At 49.0% G+C, this 17,399-nt stretch overlaps 2 protein-coding genes across 3 annotated transcripts in view; one reads left to right on the forward strand and one right to left on the reverse strand.

The window, feature by feature from the left end:
* Positions 1-1,524, forward strand: part of RGL1 (ral guanine nucleotide dissociation stimulator like 1) — a 53,828-nt gene extending 52,304 nt beyond the window's left edge. For both annotated transcript variants that reach the window (XM_051794062.1, XM_051794074.1), the window contains one exon: positions 193-1,524. In XM_051794062.1, coding sequence (XP_051650022.1) covers positions 193-290 — 98 coding nt within the window. In that variant the 3' untranslated portion in view covers positions 291-1,524. The remainder of the gene's footprint in view (positions 1-192) is intronic.
* A 2,182-nt stretch (positions 1,525-3,706) lies between these two features.
* The window catches only part of COLGALT2 (collagen beta(1-O)galactosyltransferase 2), a 55,755-nt gene continuing 42,062 nt past the window's right edge, over positions 3,707-17,399 (reverse strand). Inside the window, exons 7-14 of the mRNA XM_051798845.1 lie at positions 15,392-15,596; positions 10,931-11,050; positions 10,430-10,506; positions 8,442-8,548; positions 7,059-7,191; positions 6,427-6,554; positions 5,709-5,915; positions 3,707-5,306 (exon numbers count right to left, since the gene is read on the reverse strand). Of these exons, the coding sequence (XP_051654805.1) occupies positions 5,030-5,306; positions 5,709-5,915; positions 6,427-6,554; positions 7,059-7,191; positions 8,442-8,548; positions 10,430-10,506; positions 10,931-11,050; positions 15,392-15,596 (1,254 nt within the window). The 3' untranslated portion in view covers positions 3,707-5,029. The remainder of the gene's footprint in view (positions 5,307-5,708; positions 5,916-6,426; positions 6,555-7,058; positions 7,192-8,441; positions 8,549-10,429; positions 10,507-10,930; positions 11,051-15,391; positions 15,597-17,399) is intronic.

Below are 17,399 nucleotides of genomic sequence, written 5' to 3' on the forward strand. Positions count from 1 at the left end.
AGCCTTGACACAGCCCGGGCTTGGCCTCCATCTCCTGCCCTGTTCCCCCTTCCCTTTGGGAGAGCTGCTGGGGGCAGCTCCCAATGCCACTCTGGCCAAACAGGGAAAGCCCCCCACGCTCCGTTGTTCCCTGCTCCCTGTCCTTTCCCAGCTTACCTTCGTGCTGACGCTGCTCTGGGCCCCGTTTTGCAGAGCTGGTGTTCCCACGGGATGCCAACGTGTTCTACGGCATGAACAGCCACGTGAACTTCGACTTCATCCTGCGGAAGAAAGCAGAGCTGGTTGGCTGAGACTTCGCCTTCGCTGCCGTCCAGTGTTAGGGGTGGATGTGTCAGTATTACCTGTTGAAAACGTGCAATTGGAGGACTGGGCAGCCCCGGGGCAAGAGGCTGCCACCTTTGTCTTAAGGGACACCCCACGAGCCAACTCTCTTTGTGAGAAAACAGTCTCCTTCGTGCCAGTATTACACAGAAGATCATCTGAATTTATTTTTACACAGCTGAAGAAAGTTCTGAGTGCACGTCTGCCTGAACCAGCTGAAGGCTTTTTGCACTTGTTCTGCGCCAGAGAATTACCTGTTTTGGATCTGGTTTCCAAAGAACTTTAAAATGAATGAACTGCACTTGCCTTTGGATGATCGTCATGAATTGTTCGTGAACGGGACAAACACACACTACTTGTGTTGGACTGGGGTCTTAATGCCATGACAGGCTGGTTTGCCTTGGACTTTAACCCAGGGAACAGAACTTGATGCCTTTCTTGTGTGATGGATGTACCTCCTCCTCATGTGCAATTACTCTTCACGAGCAGAACTTTTAAATTTTTTCAAAAGCCATAAGTGAGAAGCTGGATTGTAAACAGCCCTTATTTGAGATACATTAAATAGATACAGTGTTTCTGTTTCTGTAGATAGCATTGTGCAAATTTAGGAGTTAGTTATTATCCAAATAGATAACTTAGGACTGTTAAGGATCATTAGTTAAAATAAGAGTTTTATCCATGCCTGGGCCTTTCCCCCCCAGTTCTGTCGCACTAATTTTCAAAACTGGGCTCAGGTTCCATAAGTTTTACACTACATTTGGATTTATCACTTCTGTTTACAAGTAGGTAAAACAGATCTATTGTAGGTCCAACAGGCCTGTTGTACATCCAAGAGACCTATTGTAGGTCCTAGTCTGAACAGTTTATGAATTCCAGTTGTATCTTGGTTTAGAGGGTGGTAGAGGGAGGGGGTTGTTACTGAGCCTTAACCTTCGCCCAAATTTAGGGCAAGACTAGAAGTTAAGTTTTCTCTGCATTTTGGTTCAGTGTCAGTGTCTGTACAGAGCAGTTTCCCATGTACATACAGCATAGTTCCTAATGTATATAGTACTGTTCACTCAGAGGTTGTATGTCTGTGTTAAGCTGAAAAGTGAATGTTCTGGATTTTAAAATTATACTCTCCAAATGTTTATATATAAGAGGTTTTTAATTGCTTACCTGTAATCTTTATATGATAAGTATATAAATTGTTTTTCATTAATATTTGCCTGGAGTCATTTGATTTTCTTTTATATTATTGCATGTCAGTTGTGGGGCTTTTACACCTCATAGCACTTCCCTCACTGTCATTCTCTTCAGCTTCTTCGCTTTTTCTGTTTTAACTTCTAAACAGCAAAGCCAAATCCATTGAGAGCACAACAGCACTCTTCCATCCTGAGCAAGTTTGAGCTGGCTTCCTGCCAAAATCTCCAACGCTCAGTGAAAGCCTTTCCCCTGCTTCCCCCTTTAGGCAAAGGAAAAAAAACTATAGAAACTGAGAGAAACCAAAATCAACTAGATTATATAAAATATATATATATTTACAATTATATATACAGTTTGAATATATTGTACACACGATAGGGAGCTCCCGAGGGGCAAAAAAGGGAAAAGGGAAGGGGAAACAGGGATAAAAACTAAAACCAAATACCCTCCAAATATACCCGTTAACAGAGAGCTAGCGGATAAGTACAAAAAAACCCGGATTAAATAGTTCCCTGAAGGGGGCAGCAGAACTGTGTGAGGCAGCAGCCAACTCCTCCAGGCCTCCCGGAGGGACCCGAGATAAGGGCAGGGCTGAGCAGCAGGCCCTGGCCTGTACAAGCAAAGCCCCTCTACAGAGACCTGTCACCTTCAGCCACGGAAAGAGAGAAGAGCAAACTCTCTTATCTGTTATGGAAAGGGATGATATTGAATACTTCCTTACATTCCTGACCCTGTTGCTAAGGAAGGCCTAAAAAATCCAAAAAACCAACCCACTACACATCCTTAAGCCAAAGCAAAGACAGAGCTGTTGGGTCCAAGCAGTCTTATTGCAATTAATAATTTTTAGGGCCTGTCACCACAACCTTTCATGTGAAGAAGCTGCCAGAAGGCTGGTTCAAAGCTGGTGCTGCTCATCAGCTTTGAAGCCCTTTAGATGAGTCAAAAAACCACAAAGTTAAGTAAGTACATGGAAACTGGAAAAATACCAGAACAATCCACAAGTGTTTCAACTGGCTCCTACTTTTCCAAAACACGGTTATTTCTGAGTAGGGCAAAGCCTGGCCAGCACCTGCCAAGGAACTGAAAACACAGACAGGGAACAGCACTTGTCACAAGGGTAGAACCACCGGCATCCCCCAGGCCTTGCATATGTCAATAAATAATTTTTCTATGTATAAACACACAAGGTAAAGGAATGATCAACAAGACTGAGGTCTTGTCTGCTCTGAAACAGGCATAGTCATTTAATTCATGTATTCTTCATTTGTTCCCTTCCCTGAAAGCACCATCAACCCCCTGAACCACCCGCTTCCTGAGTCAACTAAAAGGAAAAAAAACCGCAAAAAACCCAAGCTAAAAAAACCAGCCCTGTTGTAAAGTTGTTCTTCATAAACTGCTACTGCTCTGCTTAAGGAAATCAGACCTTTTCTATCTTTTATTATTTAAATGAGGTTAAAAAAAAAGGGGGGGGCGCACAAGAGGGCTCCAATTGCTTGTATTTTTAAAAAAAATCTATGCTTTGTTTCCTAGTGGGGAGCACCTTGTGCTGACACAGGGAAATCCCAGGGCAGGGGGAAGGAAGGAAGGAGGCCACTCATAGACACAGAGGTGGGTCTATCACAGAACAACAAGCACATGAGGGTGGAAGAGAGGTGGCTCTTGTATCCACAGCAACACCTGCCCACATGCTGGATGCTCACCTGGTCATGGAAATCCTGCTGCAGGCCACACCAAGCATCCAGCCAACACCTCTGGGGTTTCCAGTGTCCTTGAAACAGGCCAGACTTGAGCTGGGACAGTGAGACCTGCGGAGGAATCAACAGGGATTGTGAAGAAGGAACCCCACCCAGGCTGTGCACGTGGCCCTCAGGGCACCTCCATACTCACCAGTCCTGTGGACACCTGCTCCCAGCTGGACAGCAGAAGGAACACAGCTTCCAGGTGGGAGCTGCAGAACAGGCACATTTATACCCCCACTGACTCCAGGGGAGAGTGACACAGCTTAGAATCCCTTTGAGGGCCTTCAATTAACCTTAACATTTAATACTCAAGGCCAGGTTGGACAAGGCTCTGAGCAACCTGGTCTAGTGGAAGGTGTCCCTGCCCATGGCAAGGGGTTGGACTGGGTGACTCTTAAAGGTCCCTTCCATCCCAAACCACTCCATGATTCTCTCACTCAATGAAGAACACACACAGCTGCTCATCTTGCACCAGGTTCTATGTATTATCAGACCGGCTGACAGGTAATAACATGTCTTCTTTAGCAGAAAGCACAACACTGATCAGTAATTATTAAAAACAAACACAAATTAAAAACAAAACCCCAGCCACACATACTCAATGCACAGATCTGCCAGCAGGTGAGTCCCTAGATGGCAATTCCAGGAGGGAACCCTCCCACTGCCCAGCAGCTCGGGGTCTGTGCCAGCTGCTCTAAGCAGGGTAGTCCGTGATCACCTGGCCTCTGAGAAAGGTTTTTTTTTAAAAAAATAAACACCGTACCCTGCTGGCATGTGAGCCAACAGCAAGTACATCAGAACTCACCCGAAAAACAGACAAGTTTGCTCCTCACATGAAAAAGTATCCAGGCAAGTTGCCTTTCTGTCCTGTAACACACAATTCTATTGGGCTGTCGAGACAGTAACATTGCTGTAGGTTGTTTCAGTTTAATAAGGAGAGTTTGTAACCTATCTTTTTAGGTTTTAAGTTCCCAAAACTCCAACACTTGCTTTTATGGCCTAATTAAACAGGCCTGCAAAGAGGTTGTGGGGATTTGCTTTCCTGAAGGAATAAACTGAGGCAGGGGGTAAAGCAGGACATGACACCGACTAACTCCCCCTGTGTTCCCTTCAGGGAGACAAATAAAACCAACCACCTGCACTCCATGATTTTAGACATGCCAAGACATCCCTTCTGGACTGGGAGGCCTTTTTAGATGGGATGTAGCAAGACTAGAAATGAGCTGGGGGAAGCCAGCACTGACTGTGATGGGGGAGGACGACAGAGGAGCGCTGCTCCCCTGCACTGAACATTTTTGGGAAACACCTCGATTCTGACAGAAATCCCTTTGGAAAACAAATCCAAATCCCCCAAACGCTCAGCAGAGAGGGTGGTAAAAGCCTACAGACCTACAGGGAGTGAGGCAGCAGCCCAGGTACAGCCATCCCAAAAGGCATTAACACTTGTACACCTCTATATATTAATCTTTATAAATACAGTGTTCTACACGAGGAACTGAAGAAAGATGTCATTCCAGGCTGGTATTTTGTTTTGTTTTTTAGCAAAAGCTTTCCAGGGGCTTTTGTTCAGCTCTCTGCCAGTCTGGAACACTTGTTCTTTTTCCTCCTTCATCCTCCACCCTGTCCTCAATGGCCCGGGCAGGCATCTGGTCCGACTGCTGCACTCGGCCATTGGAAGCAGTGGGAAAGGAGACCACATGAAGAGCTGCTCTACAACTTTCAAGGGTGAAAAGCAAAAGTGTGAGGCAGGTTCAGCTGTCACAGAGTTCCTGGGAAGCGGGCAGTCATAGCTCATCCCGGGATGACGGCGCGTTGAGAGACGACTGGGAAGGCAGGGCATCCTTGTTCTGGGCATCACTGTGGATCTGGCCCTGCTGCCGGGATTTCCAGGAGTGTGTTCTGTCCCAGTCCGTTGACACGGTCTCGTTGTCCCAGATGGTGGAGGTCTCTGTGTCGCTGAGGTAGCCTGGCTGCCCCGTGTAGTGGGTGGGGTAAACAAGCAGGGGTTCTGCTGAAAAGGCTTTCAAGTCTCTGGACTCGTAGTACTCCATGTACTTAGTGCTGCAGAGGGGAGAAATGCCATCAGAAACAGAGTAGATCTTCACTGGCACTAGGCTTGGGAGACAGGTCAATCCACTGAGCAGGGGGTCCCAGGGAGTGGGGGTAGCTGCTGGGGTACAGCCTGGCTCTCTACAGCCAGAACCACATGCCTCACAACCACACAGCTGTACAACCAAACCCTGTTCCCACAGACAGCCAAGCCCCTCAGAACCAGCCCATAACCCCCGCCCCAGGCAGGGACACCCCCCACTGTCACTGTCACCTTCGTCGATCTACGTGGGGAGGGTGCAACCAACAAGCACAAGGAGTCCCCACTAAGTAGGCCACCAACATGATCCAGCTCAAGACCAGCCAGCAGGTCCCAGCTCGTGTCCCCCTGAGCCATGGAGGCGTCTGACTTACACAGGGTGCTTGTTGTACATGACTGGCAGAAATTCATCCACGGGCAGCATCTTGCCGAAGGGCTCAGCTCCGATGAGCTTCTGAGCCCCATGGAAAGAGATTGCATAGCCCAGGGTCCAGTAGGAGTAATCAGCTTCCACCAGGTTCCTGACATTGGGAACAGCTTTCTCAGGCTCCTGCACCTGCATCCTTTTCCGGCCAATGTAGCTTAAGGGGTGAAAAGATTGAAGAGATTGTGATCAAAGTGAGTTCGCAGCAACCAGGATCACAAGACTGTGTCAGCCAGGGCAGGGCAAAGGGTCAATCCAAGAAGCAATCCCTGACTTGGCTCACAGATTTCTGTCCTGCACCTCTCCCAGACATCCAAGTCTTAACCCCATGGGTGGTACTGCTGTGAAAGGCTCCATAAGGAACTAAGACAACACGGTCCAAGGCTCAGGACTGAGCTGTACCAGTTCCTCTGTCACAGCAGCATCTCCTACGCTGCTGAGATCAGCCAATGCTGCCCACAAAGGGCAGTGATGGTGCCCACTGGGCATCCAGCACCAGCCTGCCCCAGAAGGCAGATCTGCCCCGATGGGAAGAGCCACTGAAGTGTCTGCCACTGTCCCCTGCACTCCAGCATCAACCTGCAGCTCCCCCCTGCCATGACCCAGCAGTGCTGCCAACCCCCCCACATGCCCAGGAGCTCCCAGATGGCTGAGGACCAGGAACTTACATAAGCTCCCAGTCTAGCTGGGCTTGTTCAATGTCATCCATCAGCTTCATGAGCTTCCTCTTAAACTGGTGCTCAAAGCGCACATCATCCTCAATGACGAGTGTCTTCTCCAGGCCTCTGTTCACCACCTGAGACAGGGGGGTTCACAAATGAGCACGGTGGCCCACGTGGGCAGCCTGAAGTTGACGGGGTCACCCTGACCTGGTATGGACACCTTCCACTAGCCCAGGGTGCTCCAAGCCCCGTCCAACCTGGCCTTGGACACTTCCAGGGATCCAGGGGCAGCTACGGTTTCTCTGGGCAACCTGTGCCAGGGCCTCACCACCCTCACAGCCAAGAATTCCTTCCCAGTATCCCATCTAACCCTGCTCTCTGGCAGTGGGAAGCCATTCCCCCTTGAACTGTCACTCCAGGTCCCTCTCTAGCTCCCTTGGAGCCCCTCTAGGTAGCAGAAAGGGAAAAGGGAGATGTGAAAGCTGAATGCTGTGTTGAAGAAAACCCCTGTAACCCAAGGAAATCAGTTCCATCCTACACTTCCAGAAAACTGTACTGGGTTTCATGCTCTGCCCCAGGACTGGCTGTGCACTCACGGCACCTTCCTGCAGGAATGCCAAGGCACCCAAACTCCATACCTCCTTCCAGATGTAATAGTGGCTGAGGAAGCAGCCGATCTCTCCTCTGGTCAGCGGCCTGGAGGAATACGGGTCCCGGTATCCCGGGAGCATTTCGATGCTGAGAGCTTTGAGCTGACTCGTGTTCAGTGCTCTGGGAAAGACACAGTATCTATCACCATTTCAGAAACACAAGCCAATTCAAGCCAGACACAGGCACAACACAGGGAATGCTGCTCATGTTCAGGAAAAAGCCACACCTCAAGAAATTCCTCCACTTGTTTTGCTCAAAAACACGGAGGAAAATAACTTCTAAATCAAGCTGATAAATCATATCCTTAACTCTGCCAAAGACTTCTCGTGAGACCACCAATTTTCCTTAACTACACCAAGTACTTCTTGTGGGACCATCAGCACGTCAGGTGCTTGGTTTCAATTATTTTCCTTCGATTATTTAGCCTAAGTTTATTTTCCTTGGCTAAGATTATTTTCCCATCCTTGAAGGGATCCCAAGTCTCCAAGACCACTAGATGGCATGTGGGTTCCTGTCTCTCTGAGGCCTTTTTGCAACTCATAGACCCAAAATTTTGGCAGACCTTGATTTTTCATTATAAAATGATCTTAACATACCTTAGAATCATGAATCATTTAGGTTGGAAAAACCCTCTAAGATCAAGTCCAACCATTAACCCAGCACTGCCAACCCCACCATAAACCATGTCCCCAACTGCCACATCTACAGATTTTTTGAACACTTCAGGGATGGGGACTCCACCACTGTCCTGGGCAGCCTGTGTCAGGGCTCAACAAGCCTTTCTGGGAAGAAATTTTTCCCAGTATCAAACCTAAACCTTCCCTGGTACAACTTGAGGTCATTCCCTCTTCTCCTGTCCCTTGTTCCCTGGGAGCAGAGCCTGACCCCTCCAGCTCCCCCCTCCTGTCAGGGAGTTGCAGAGCCAGAAGGTCCCCCCTGAGCCTCCTTTTCTCCAGGCTGAGCCTCTCCAGCTGCTCCTCAGCAGAGTTGTGCTCCAAACCTTAGAGTAAGCTTGGGAAGGGCTGGGTCAGGGCTAGTGGTAGCACAGCAGCTCTGTAGCCCTGGGATGGACAATGTTCTCAGGAGATAACTGCACAATTCACAGAAATCAGCACAATTTTAACCTGATTTTCACCTTAGTCTGAACCCCACTGCCCTGGTTCTCTCACAGAGACTGACTAATTGCAAAAGAAGAAAGAAACAGAGCAAAACTGCCCCAAACAGCTGTCAGGGGGATAAAAGGGGTGTTCACCTCCCCCTCAGCCCACACTGCCCCACCAGAAGGAGGTCAGGGCATCCAAGGAGATGCTATGAAGCAGTTAAGCACATCCCACTCATTGAAAATGTCATCAACCCCAATCAAAACTCACTTTCCATCCACAGCCTCCACTATCTTGACTGCAATCTCCTGCTCGTAGAGAGTCCGCAGCATCCGATCCCGCCTGTCCTTCCGGCGCTTCAGATTGATCATGAAAATCTGGGTAAGAAGAGAAAGACATCAGCCTCCCTGCTGGGGAGGGAGGGAGAAGAGAAGTCTTGATCCACTCTTCTCCAGCAGCCCCTCTGGAAAAGCAGGTCTTGTGAAAATAACAGGTGTTTTTTCATTGCAGGTTGCTTAGAATTTGTCAAAAAATTGGGAGTTGGTTTTGAGTTGAAAGCCTAGAGGTTCGTTCTCTTCCTAAACAACTACTTTTGATGGATGTTCACAGGGGAAACTTGCTCTTTGAGGGTGAATAGAAGGGAGGGAAGACCAGTTACAGCCAAGTCTATAATTTCCAAAGATGCAGGATGTTTAGGTTTATATTAAACACAGAGTAACGGAGCCACCTGCAGCCTCAGTCCCACAGGAACACTGACCCACAGTGCTGCCACTGCCTGGATTGAGGACTATCAGCAGGGTCACCATCCCAGTACGAGGTCACGGTAAAGAGAGGATTTTTGTAATTACTTCAGGCACTGAGAAGCTGCTGCTGAGAGCCAAGGCTGGGAACAGAGATGTCTGGGCAGGGCTCCATCCAAGCCTCAAAAAGACTCTAGAGGGCTGAGGACTGAAGCCCTCGTTGCAGGTAAACCTCAGAGGCTCAAGGATACTTTTCAGTCCCAGAAAGACAAGTACAAGTGCAGTGTTGTAGCCCGAGGAGCAAAACCTCATCCCAGTAAGAAGCGGAACAAATTCCAGCTCAGGACAAATGCAAAAATAATAAATTGGATAAATAAAGTGCAGCCACAAAAGAAAACATGGAAAAAACCTGGACCAGCTGTGCCCTAAACACAGATGCTCAAAGACACACAGCCGGGTCGGGTTTGGCTTCACGAGTCACATAAACAGATGGAGCAGAACACAGCAAGAAGACAAAGGCTCCCCTGATCCCCACGGTTCCCTCGGCCACGGAGCCAGGGCCTCCCTGGCAGCTGCACACACAGGGGCTGCTGGCTCTGGGAATAACACAGACAGCAGTTCATTAAAGCATGGCAGATCCCTCTCCCCCCTTCTCCCCCTGCATGGTTTGCTCCCCTCCTGAGGGTACCCAGGGTGAGCCTGCAGCCCCCAGGGTGAGCCTGCAGCCCCCAGGGTGAGCCTGCAGCCCCCAGGGTGAGCCTGCAGCCCCCAGGGTGAGCCTGCAGCCCCCAGGGTGAGCCTGCAGCCCCCAGCTGCCCCGGGCTCTCCAGTGTCTCTCTCAGCTGAGAGAAATCCTTCCCTCCTGCCACTGGAAAGCAGGAGAGCTTTCCCAAAAGACCAGTTTCTGTCACAGCTGGAAGGACGACCAAGCTGCTCTGCGGAGTCAGATGTAGAGGAGACAGCACAAGAACTGGGGAATTAAATAACCTGTTTTTCAGCCTCACTTCTGCCATCTCCTCCTGGCTGGATTAAAACACAGAATCACAGAATGGTTTGGGTTGGGAGGGACCTTGATGACCATCTAGTTCCAACCCCCTGCCATAGGCAGGAACATCTTCTACTAGACCAGGTTGCTCCAAGCCCCACATCCATACTACCAAGAGAGGAAGACCAAAGGTTCACTGGGCACTGCCCCTGCACCCAAATCTGCACTCCCAAACAGGGGTCTTGTAGCAGGTACCAAGTGCCCACAGATAGCCTCCTTTCTCCACAGCAAACATCAGACCACTCCCTGAGCCCTTCCCCTTCTGCTGCCCTGAGCTCAGCAGTTCTTCCCATATACAGATGGCTATTTTTTCCTTGCAAAAGGTTTCAATCCAAAAGATGAGTAAACAGGTAACTATGCAAAAAGATAATATACTCCAAGGGAACAGCTGGGAGCTCAGCTACAGGGAGAACCCAGGTCCTCCAGGTGATGAGTGGGAAGACAAGACAATAAACAGCAAACGGGGTCCTTACTTCATCAAATCCCATCTTGTCAGGGTGCTTCGGAGGAACAGAGATGTACTGAGAGGGTTCGACGGGAGGGCGATCGACTGAAAGAGAGCAGAGATCCCAAACATCACCCCCATGTACAGCCTGCATCGTTTCCATCACAGACCCCAGGGAGTTGGGATGAGGAGTCAGTGCAGGATGGGTACAGCAGGGAGCAGCCACATTGCAAAGCCAGAGCCAGCAGCCATGTGCCAGACAGACAACACGGTCCTGCAGCACCTCTTCCACATGAAAGATGCATTTGATATGGGGAAGTTGAGGGATTTTGTGTATGGGGTTGACCTGATCAAGAAGAGCTTACATTCCTATGTAGAAAAGAGGTGGAAAATGGAAAACTGCATATCAAAACAGCATGAGAGCAGTCAGATCAGGATGCAGACCGCCAAGGGAATGAGAGCTGGGCCAGTGGCAGGAGAGCTCTGCAGATGTGGAGGGATCCATCATGGCAAGGGCACAGCAACTTACTCATGGCCTCGATCAGTGTGTGCACAAAGTTCTCAGCTTCTTCCGGCAGCGACTGGTGTGGTTTCAGGGGCATGGGAAGGAACCCGTAGTGTTCACGGTTGCAGATGAACATCTGTATTCCTGAGGATCACAGAAAAGCAGAAACTAGAATCAGGTCTGTTACCAGCAGATTTCATTGCTCTGTGGCTACGTAGCCACAATCAAACTTGTGCCAGGACCTCAATCCCAAAACGTTCTGCTTCCTAAGCAAACAACTCAAAACCATTTCAGTGCCATTTGCTGTTCCACCTGGCTCCTGGGTGGCAGCAAGCAGCCTCTCCCATGAAACCAATCCCAGCTTGCTCCCTAACTAACCCTGCAAAGATATGAACTGACTGGGCGAGGAGGAATGGCTTCCCACTGTCAGAGGGCAGGGTTAGATTAGGGATTAGGAGGAAACTTCTCTGTGAGGGTGGGGAGGTCCTGGCATAGGTTGCCCAGAGAAGCTGTGGCTGCCCCTGGATCCCTGGAAGTGTCCAAGGCCAGGTTGGACGGGGCTTGGAGCAACCTGGGCTAGTGGAAGGTGTCCCTGCCTGTGGCTGGGGGTAGAATGAGATGAGCTTTAAGGTCCCTTCCAACCCAACCCGTTCTATTCTTTATCACTGCTTCCTTTTGCTTTGGCTAGAAAATAAAGACAACACATTTTCATCTGTGCTGGCAAAGGACTTTGATGAATATGTACGACAACCATCTTAGAACTGCTAAGTCTACACCAAACATGGTCCTTTCCTCTCCAAGACTACTTTTTACTGTGCCCTGAAGGTTAGAGGAAAATCCAAGAGAGAGACTCCAGCAAGAAGAACAGATGCTTTCAAATAGAGGTGATAACAGAACATTCTTCTACTCAAAAGCTTTTGCAACTGCTTTTTGGAGGGGGGAAACAAAGGGAAGCTGCAAAGCCTCTCCTAGCAGCAGGTTCCTTTGCAAGGAAGAGACCCACCCACTGCCTGTTCACTGGGAGCATCCCAGCATCAGCAAAAGGCTGTTCCCTCTGGGATGACAAGGATTTGCTCACCACTGGCTGTAACTGTGGCAGCTACTGGGCCTGATGTCACATCCGGCAACACACTCAAAAGCCACAGAGAGAGAAGCCAAGGAAAGTATTTCTGTTGTTCCTCATCGAGTTCTGGTAAGGTCCTTTATTATCTAACCCCAATCAGAGCTGCTAGAACCCACACAACTGGCAAAAAAAATGCCTTTCCTTTTCATTTTTTTTTTTTTAATGGAACAAGGACAACCACCCCCCTCCCTCTAGGAAATAAATGAAAAGCAGACACTACCTGGTGTGCTGATGCTTTCATCTATTAGTTTCCCTAATCCCTGGTATTTTTAGCAGAGCGGAATTGTCGGCACTAATGACCCCAGTGTTTCTCTCATTTTAAGTTCTGCGAGTAAATTGCTGGCTATGCTACTTGCCAAAACACATTCAGCTGTCAGCTGCAATTTAGGTAAATGGTAGAATAAAAAAATACTACCTGCTGACATTAATGGGTTTGGCACTGATCTAATCAACTAATCTTATCTGGCTCACTGATCTCTGTTCTTACCTTCCGCTGGCTTAAACACACTTAATCTGTGCAGATTCATGCCAGTATTCCTGTTCTTTCTGGGATAAAAGTTACCATATAGGTAAAGTTCCCATAAAATGGGGAGGGGGACTCTCCAGCTCTCTTTTTATAATAAAATTGGATGATTGCTACAGAAAAACGACAGGTTTTTGCATTATTATTATTATTACATTTTATAAGCAGTGCCCAGGATTCGCAGCCATGCCCTAAACCCATAATTAAGGAACCTAAATTTCCTCCACATCCCTGTGACTGGACCTTCCTGCTGGCTGCTCAAGGGCTTCAGAGCCTCAGGCTGCTGAAAGGCAGCTCAGGAGATCACAGAACGGTTTGGGTTGGAAGGCACCTTAAAGCTCACCTCATTCCACCCCCTGCCATGGGCAGGGACACCTCCCACTAGCCCAGGGTGCTCCAAGCCCTGTCCAACCTGGCCTTGGACACTTCCAAGGATGGGGCAGCCACAGCTTCTCTGGGCAACCTGTGCCAGGGCCTCACCTCCCTCAGACACAAGAATTTTTTCCCAATATCCCATCTAACCCTGCCCTCTGACAGTGGGAAGCCATTCCCCCTTGCCCTCTTACTCCGGGTCCCTGTTCAAAATCCTTCTCCAGCTCTCTTGAAGCCCCTTTGGGCACTGGAAGGCTGATCAGCCTGGCTCAACACTCCTGTGAGCACAAGGGGCTCTACAGAGTACAGTGCTGGCAAAAACACACCCACACTGAGTTTCACTGAGTCAGGACTTCCACCACGGGCCACATCCTCTCAGCAGAAGTGGGACCATCTCTCTGAAGCATCACAAAACAGTTGCTTCCAGTAGTAGATTCCCTGCTGAAAATCAATGGCTTGATCTGAGGCATTAAGCCCAGTACTTGCCATCAACAAAAGCCAAGATTATTTATGACTTCAGGGAACTGAAATTACTCCAAAGAGAAGTTTACCTCAAAGCCCACACATTTTTCACATTTCTGAAACATTTTGTCATCCTGTTATCCTGGGTGACAAAACTCAGCCCAGGACACGAGCCAACAATCTGAGCAGATCAATGGGTCAGGCAGCTGAAGCAAAGCCTTTCTGGGAGAGCTGGCACAGGGAAGAAGTGGGGGGACAGTCTGCTCTGCTATCCAACCTTAAACCTCAATTCTCATCTGGAGCCAAGATGTGGCACTTGGGGACCTGGGTTAGTGGTGGGCTTGGCAGCACTGAGGGAATGGTTGGACCTGATGATCTGGGAGGTCTTGATGCTGTGATTTTATACCGACGTTCTGACTCCGAACGTCAGGACCACAGAATTGCTCTGCACATCTCACCTCTGCCTCCCAAGGACTCCGATTGCAGCTCTTGCTGCCTCTCCTCCATAATTTGTCTTATTTGATGCTCCTCATCCTCTCAAAGCTGATTTTAAAAATGCCCTGCTCAGTCTGCCAAGAAAACACCATCTTTTTTGGTGCTGTCAAGACCTTCCAACCAGAAACACCCCTAAAAGGGAAGGTACAGACAGCTGGTGGCTGCTGTGCTGTCTGGGAACGGTGGGAAGGCAGTCACAGCCCGCCTTCTCTGCAGAACAACTGCCAACAACAACAATCCTTCTTCCCTTGGCTTTCTCTCTGCCTGGCTGTCCCCCAAAGAGCAGCTTTTCCTGCTTACCTTAACTTCTCTTTCACAGAGGACAGGTAGAACCAACTGCACATCACTCAGGGGACTCATACACAACTTTTTCCTGCTAATTCACCTCAGCAAAGTCAGCAACCCCATCATGATCTCTGAACAGAAGGCATTTATGGGTGTCGCTGAGCTTCCACCAGTCACTTTTTCCTTATAATGCCCCAAACTGTGCCCTTTTCAACACAGCAGGCAAAGAACACAGTTGGCCATCACATTAATGTCCTTCTTGGGAGTTCCTTTCAGCTGCAACACTGTGTCTGCCAGCCTGGACTTTGTTGGAGACAAAGATCCACTCTCTGAAAATAAATGGGACTAAACATCCTCACCACAAGGACGAACAGCAGCAGCATCAGGCACTCAAGGGACAGTGATGTCTCAGAGACACCTGGAGCTCTCTGCAAACACCAACAGCCATTCCAGGCACAGGAAGAGGACATGGAGGTTGTGACTTGGCTGAAAAGACCCCTGTATTTCAGGGCTAACTGAAATCCTCCCACTGTCCAGGAGAACCTGATTCCAGTATTGGCCAGAGTGGTGTCCTTGCTGTGCCCCAGGGACCTCAGTGCTCTGTGTTCTCCCAAAGTACCCCTGACACAACATGAAGCACAACAGAGATTTTACTGCTCTCATACCAGCTCTAACTGGCTCTTGCCTGCAAAAGATTTCTTCTCCCTGGAAGTGTCCAATCCAGGTTGGACGGGGCTTGGAGCAACCTGGGCTAGTGGAAGGTGTCCCTGCCCATGGCAGGGGTTTGGAACAAGATGAGCTTTAAGGTCCCTTCCAACACAAAACATTCTGTGACTCTGTTCTTTAAGAAGAGTCTCTTGCCCTCACCCCTTTCCTCATGGATCTTCTGGAAGTGGCAACTTTAGATACTTCACCTACAGACTTCACAACACCTTCTCTGTTTCCCTGCTGTGACACAAACCATGGGTGGAAGCCACACATTTTGTCTCTGAAATATTGCCCCCAGGCCAAGAACAGCTCCCACATCCTCTGAAGCCAGCTGTAATCCAAAACTGCCTTTCCAGTCACTTGCTGCTGGTTATCCCTGACCAGATCCCAAAGAGGAAAGGGAACAGTGTCTGAACCCCCCAGTGAAGTTAACACAGGACTTTTGGCCTGTGAACTCACAGTAGAGGTCTCTGTGTCTCTACGAGTGAATCCTCCCCAGCCAAAGCTCCAGACATACCTGCTTGGCGACTGGAGAAGGCAAAGACCATGATATCATCAAAGCTCCAGGTGTAATCCTGGTGGGGGGGGTAGAACATCAGCTTGGTGGAGGCCTCCTTCCTCAGGTCAATGAGGAACGTGGAATGAATCATGGGGACAGCAAAACAGCCCATCCTCTTCCATTCCCGAATCAGGGGATATTCCAAGGTCCTTTTGTAATAGCCCTGAAATCACAAAGAGGGAGTTGCTTGAGAGATTCCTGTTTCAGAGATGCTCCTTTGCAAAAGTTCTCACCCTGAGCTCTTCCCAGCAGAGGTGCATCAGGGCTCAACTCTCAGCTTTTTCAGCATCTCCCATTGGAAAAGGGTTCAGTCAAGTATTTAGAAACAGTCTCTATCCCAAAAGTTAAAGACTGACCTTCTCTTTCCTTTTTAGCAGTTCTTGGAGACCCAAAACTTTCCACTGCAAAATTCCCCTGCAATGGACCTTCAAACCTCAGACTATATTCTCCTGGCTCTCCAAAAACCTCTTTTTTGTTCATAGACTCTCCAGCCTGATCCTTGAAGTTGCTGAGCCTGAGCATCCATGATGTCCTCCACGTTTATCAGGCACAGATATGTCTCACAGAACAGGAGCTGCAAACTAATTCTGACTATGACCTTAAAAAAATGGTTTGTGTCACTGCAGTGTAAGAATCCCTGCTTCCCCCATCCCGGGGCAAGTAGGTTTAATATTCACTCCTGAGCCTGTCTGGGGGAGGCACTTCAGTCAGCTCATGGGTAATTCCCTGTACCCAGGAGTTCTGCCAGCCTTCCAGCACTGTGGGGTGCAACACCCACAGTCTGCAACTCATATGGCTAAAGCCATCAGATTTGGAAATAAATGCACTAAATTCCTCCAGAAAGAAAATCCTGAAACACCAATTTGACATCTGGATGGCTGAATCCAGAGCAGATTCCGGGCCTTACAGAAATGATGAGTCACTAAAAGAAGTTAAAGCTCCATTTATATTATATTTTCCATAAGCATCCAGGCAATGGCTGAGCAAATCATGGCAGAACCACTCTACTCTGAGCTGTGCAGAAGCACGTGTGGTGCATCTGCCTGTTTATGCATCTGTCACCCTCCCCTCTGCCCTTCAGACACCTTCTGACCACACTGTGAGGACCAGAAATCCCAAACACAGCAATCCCGACTGCCATGGAAAGGAGCGTGCGGGTAGAGACCTGAGCAGCCAAAGGAAGGGTTAACACATCCAACCTTTACCAGACATCCAAGAATGCCCACAGGTGACAGACTGTGGAAACTAAACTTGCCTCCTCCAGTCAGTTGCCCTGGAGTGTTGGGGCTGTTCACTGCTCATAAATCAGGGGTAGTCAAGAAAGACTCCAACTCATCCGTGCTGCTGCCGTGCTCTCTCTCCCAAGGTTTGCTCCGTGACAGCTCAACGTCAGGCTGTCTGGAGCTGGGTTTGGCCTGCCGTGGCTCAGTGCTGGAGGGAGGCTGTGTTTCAGGGCATGCTCCAGCTGTTATTCCCTCCCCGAGTCCCCTGGGAGAGCAAGGCTGAGCACACGAAGCCCTGGGACTGTGCACAAAAACAAAAAGCAGCAACTGAGAGAAAATGAAAAATAAAAGAGCAACTTTGCTGTTCACTTAAGCAGCTTTTTTTTCTCCACCAAATTCTACAGGACGCACTTGCTGCAAGGTTTTTCCCTCTACTTTTCTCAGCTAATGATGGAAACTCCCCACTGGGGAGGTAGGGCTGAGGCTGGTGCACACGGGTAGAGATCCACTGCAGCCTGTGGAGCAGTGCTGACTTACACCAGTGGAAAACACGGCTGACCCAGGACTTAGCCTTAAAAACCTTAAGGACACTCAATACCTTTGCTAGGAAATTTATATCTTCCTTTTAAAACAAAAACTGAAACAAGGAAACACACCTCCCCACTCCCCTTTTCTTATCTCCATATTTACTTCCCAAGGATTTGGATAGTTCAGGACCTTTCTCTGCTATTTTTATTCAAATA

Source organism: Manacus candei, unplaced genomic scaffold (genome assembly GCF_025592945.1).
Source record: "Manacus candei isolate 608988 ecotype Guabito, Panama unplaced genomic scaffold, ASM2559294v1 h1tg000005l, whole genome shotgun sequence".
Lineage (NCBI taxonomy): Eukaryota > Metazoa > Chordata > Aves > Passeriformes > Pipridae > Manacus > Manacus candei.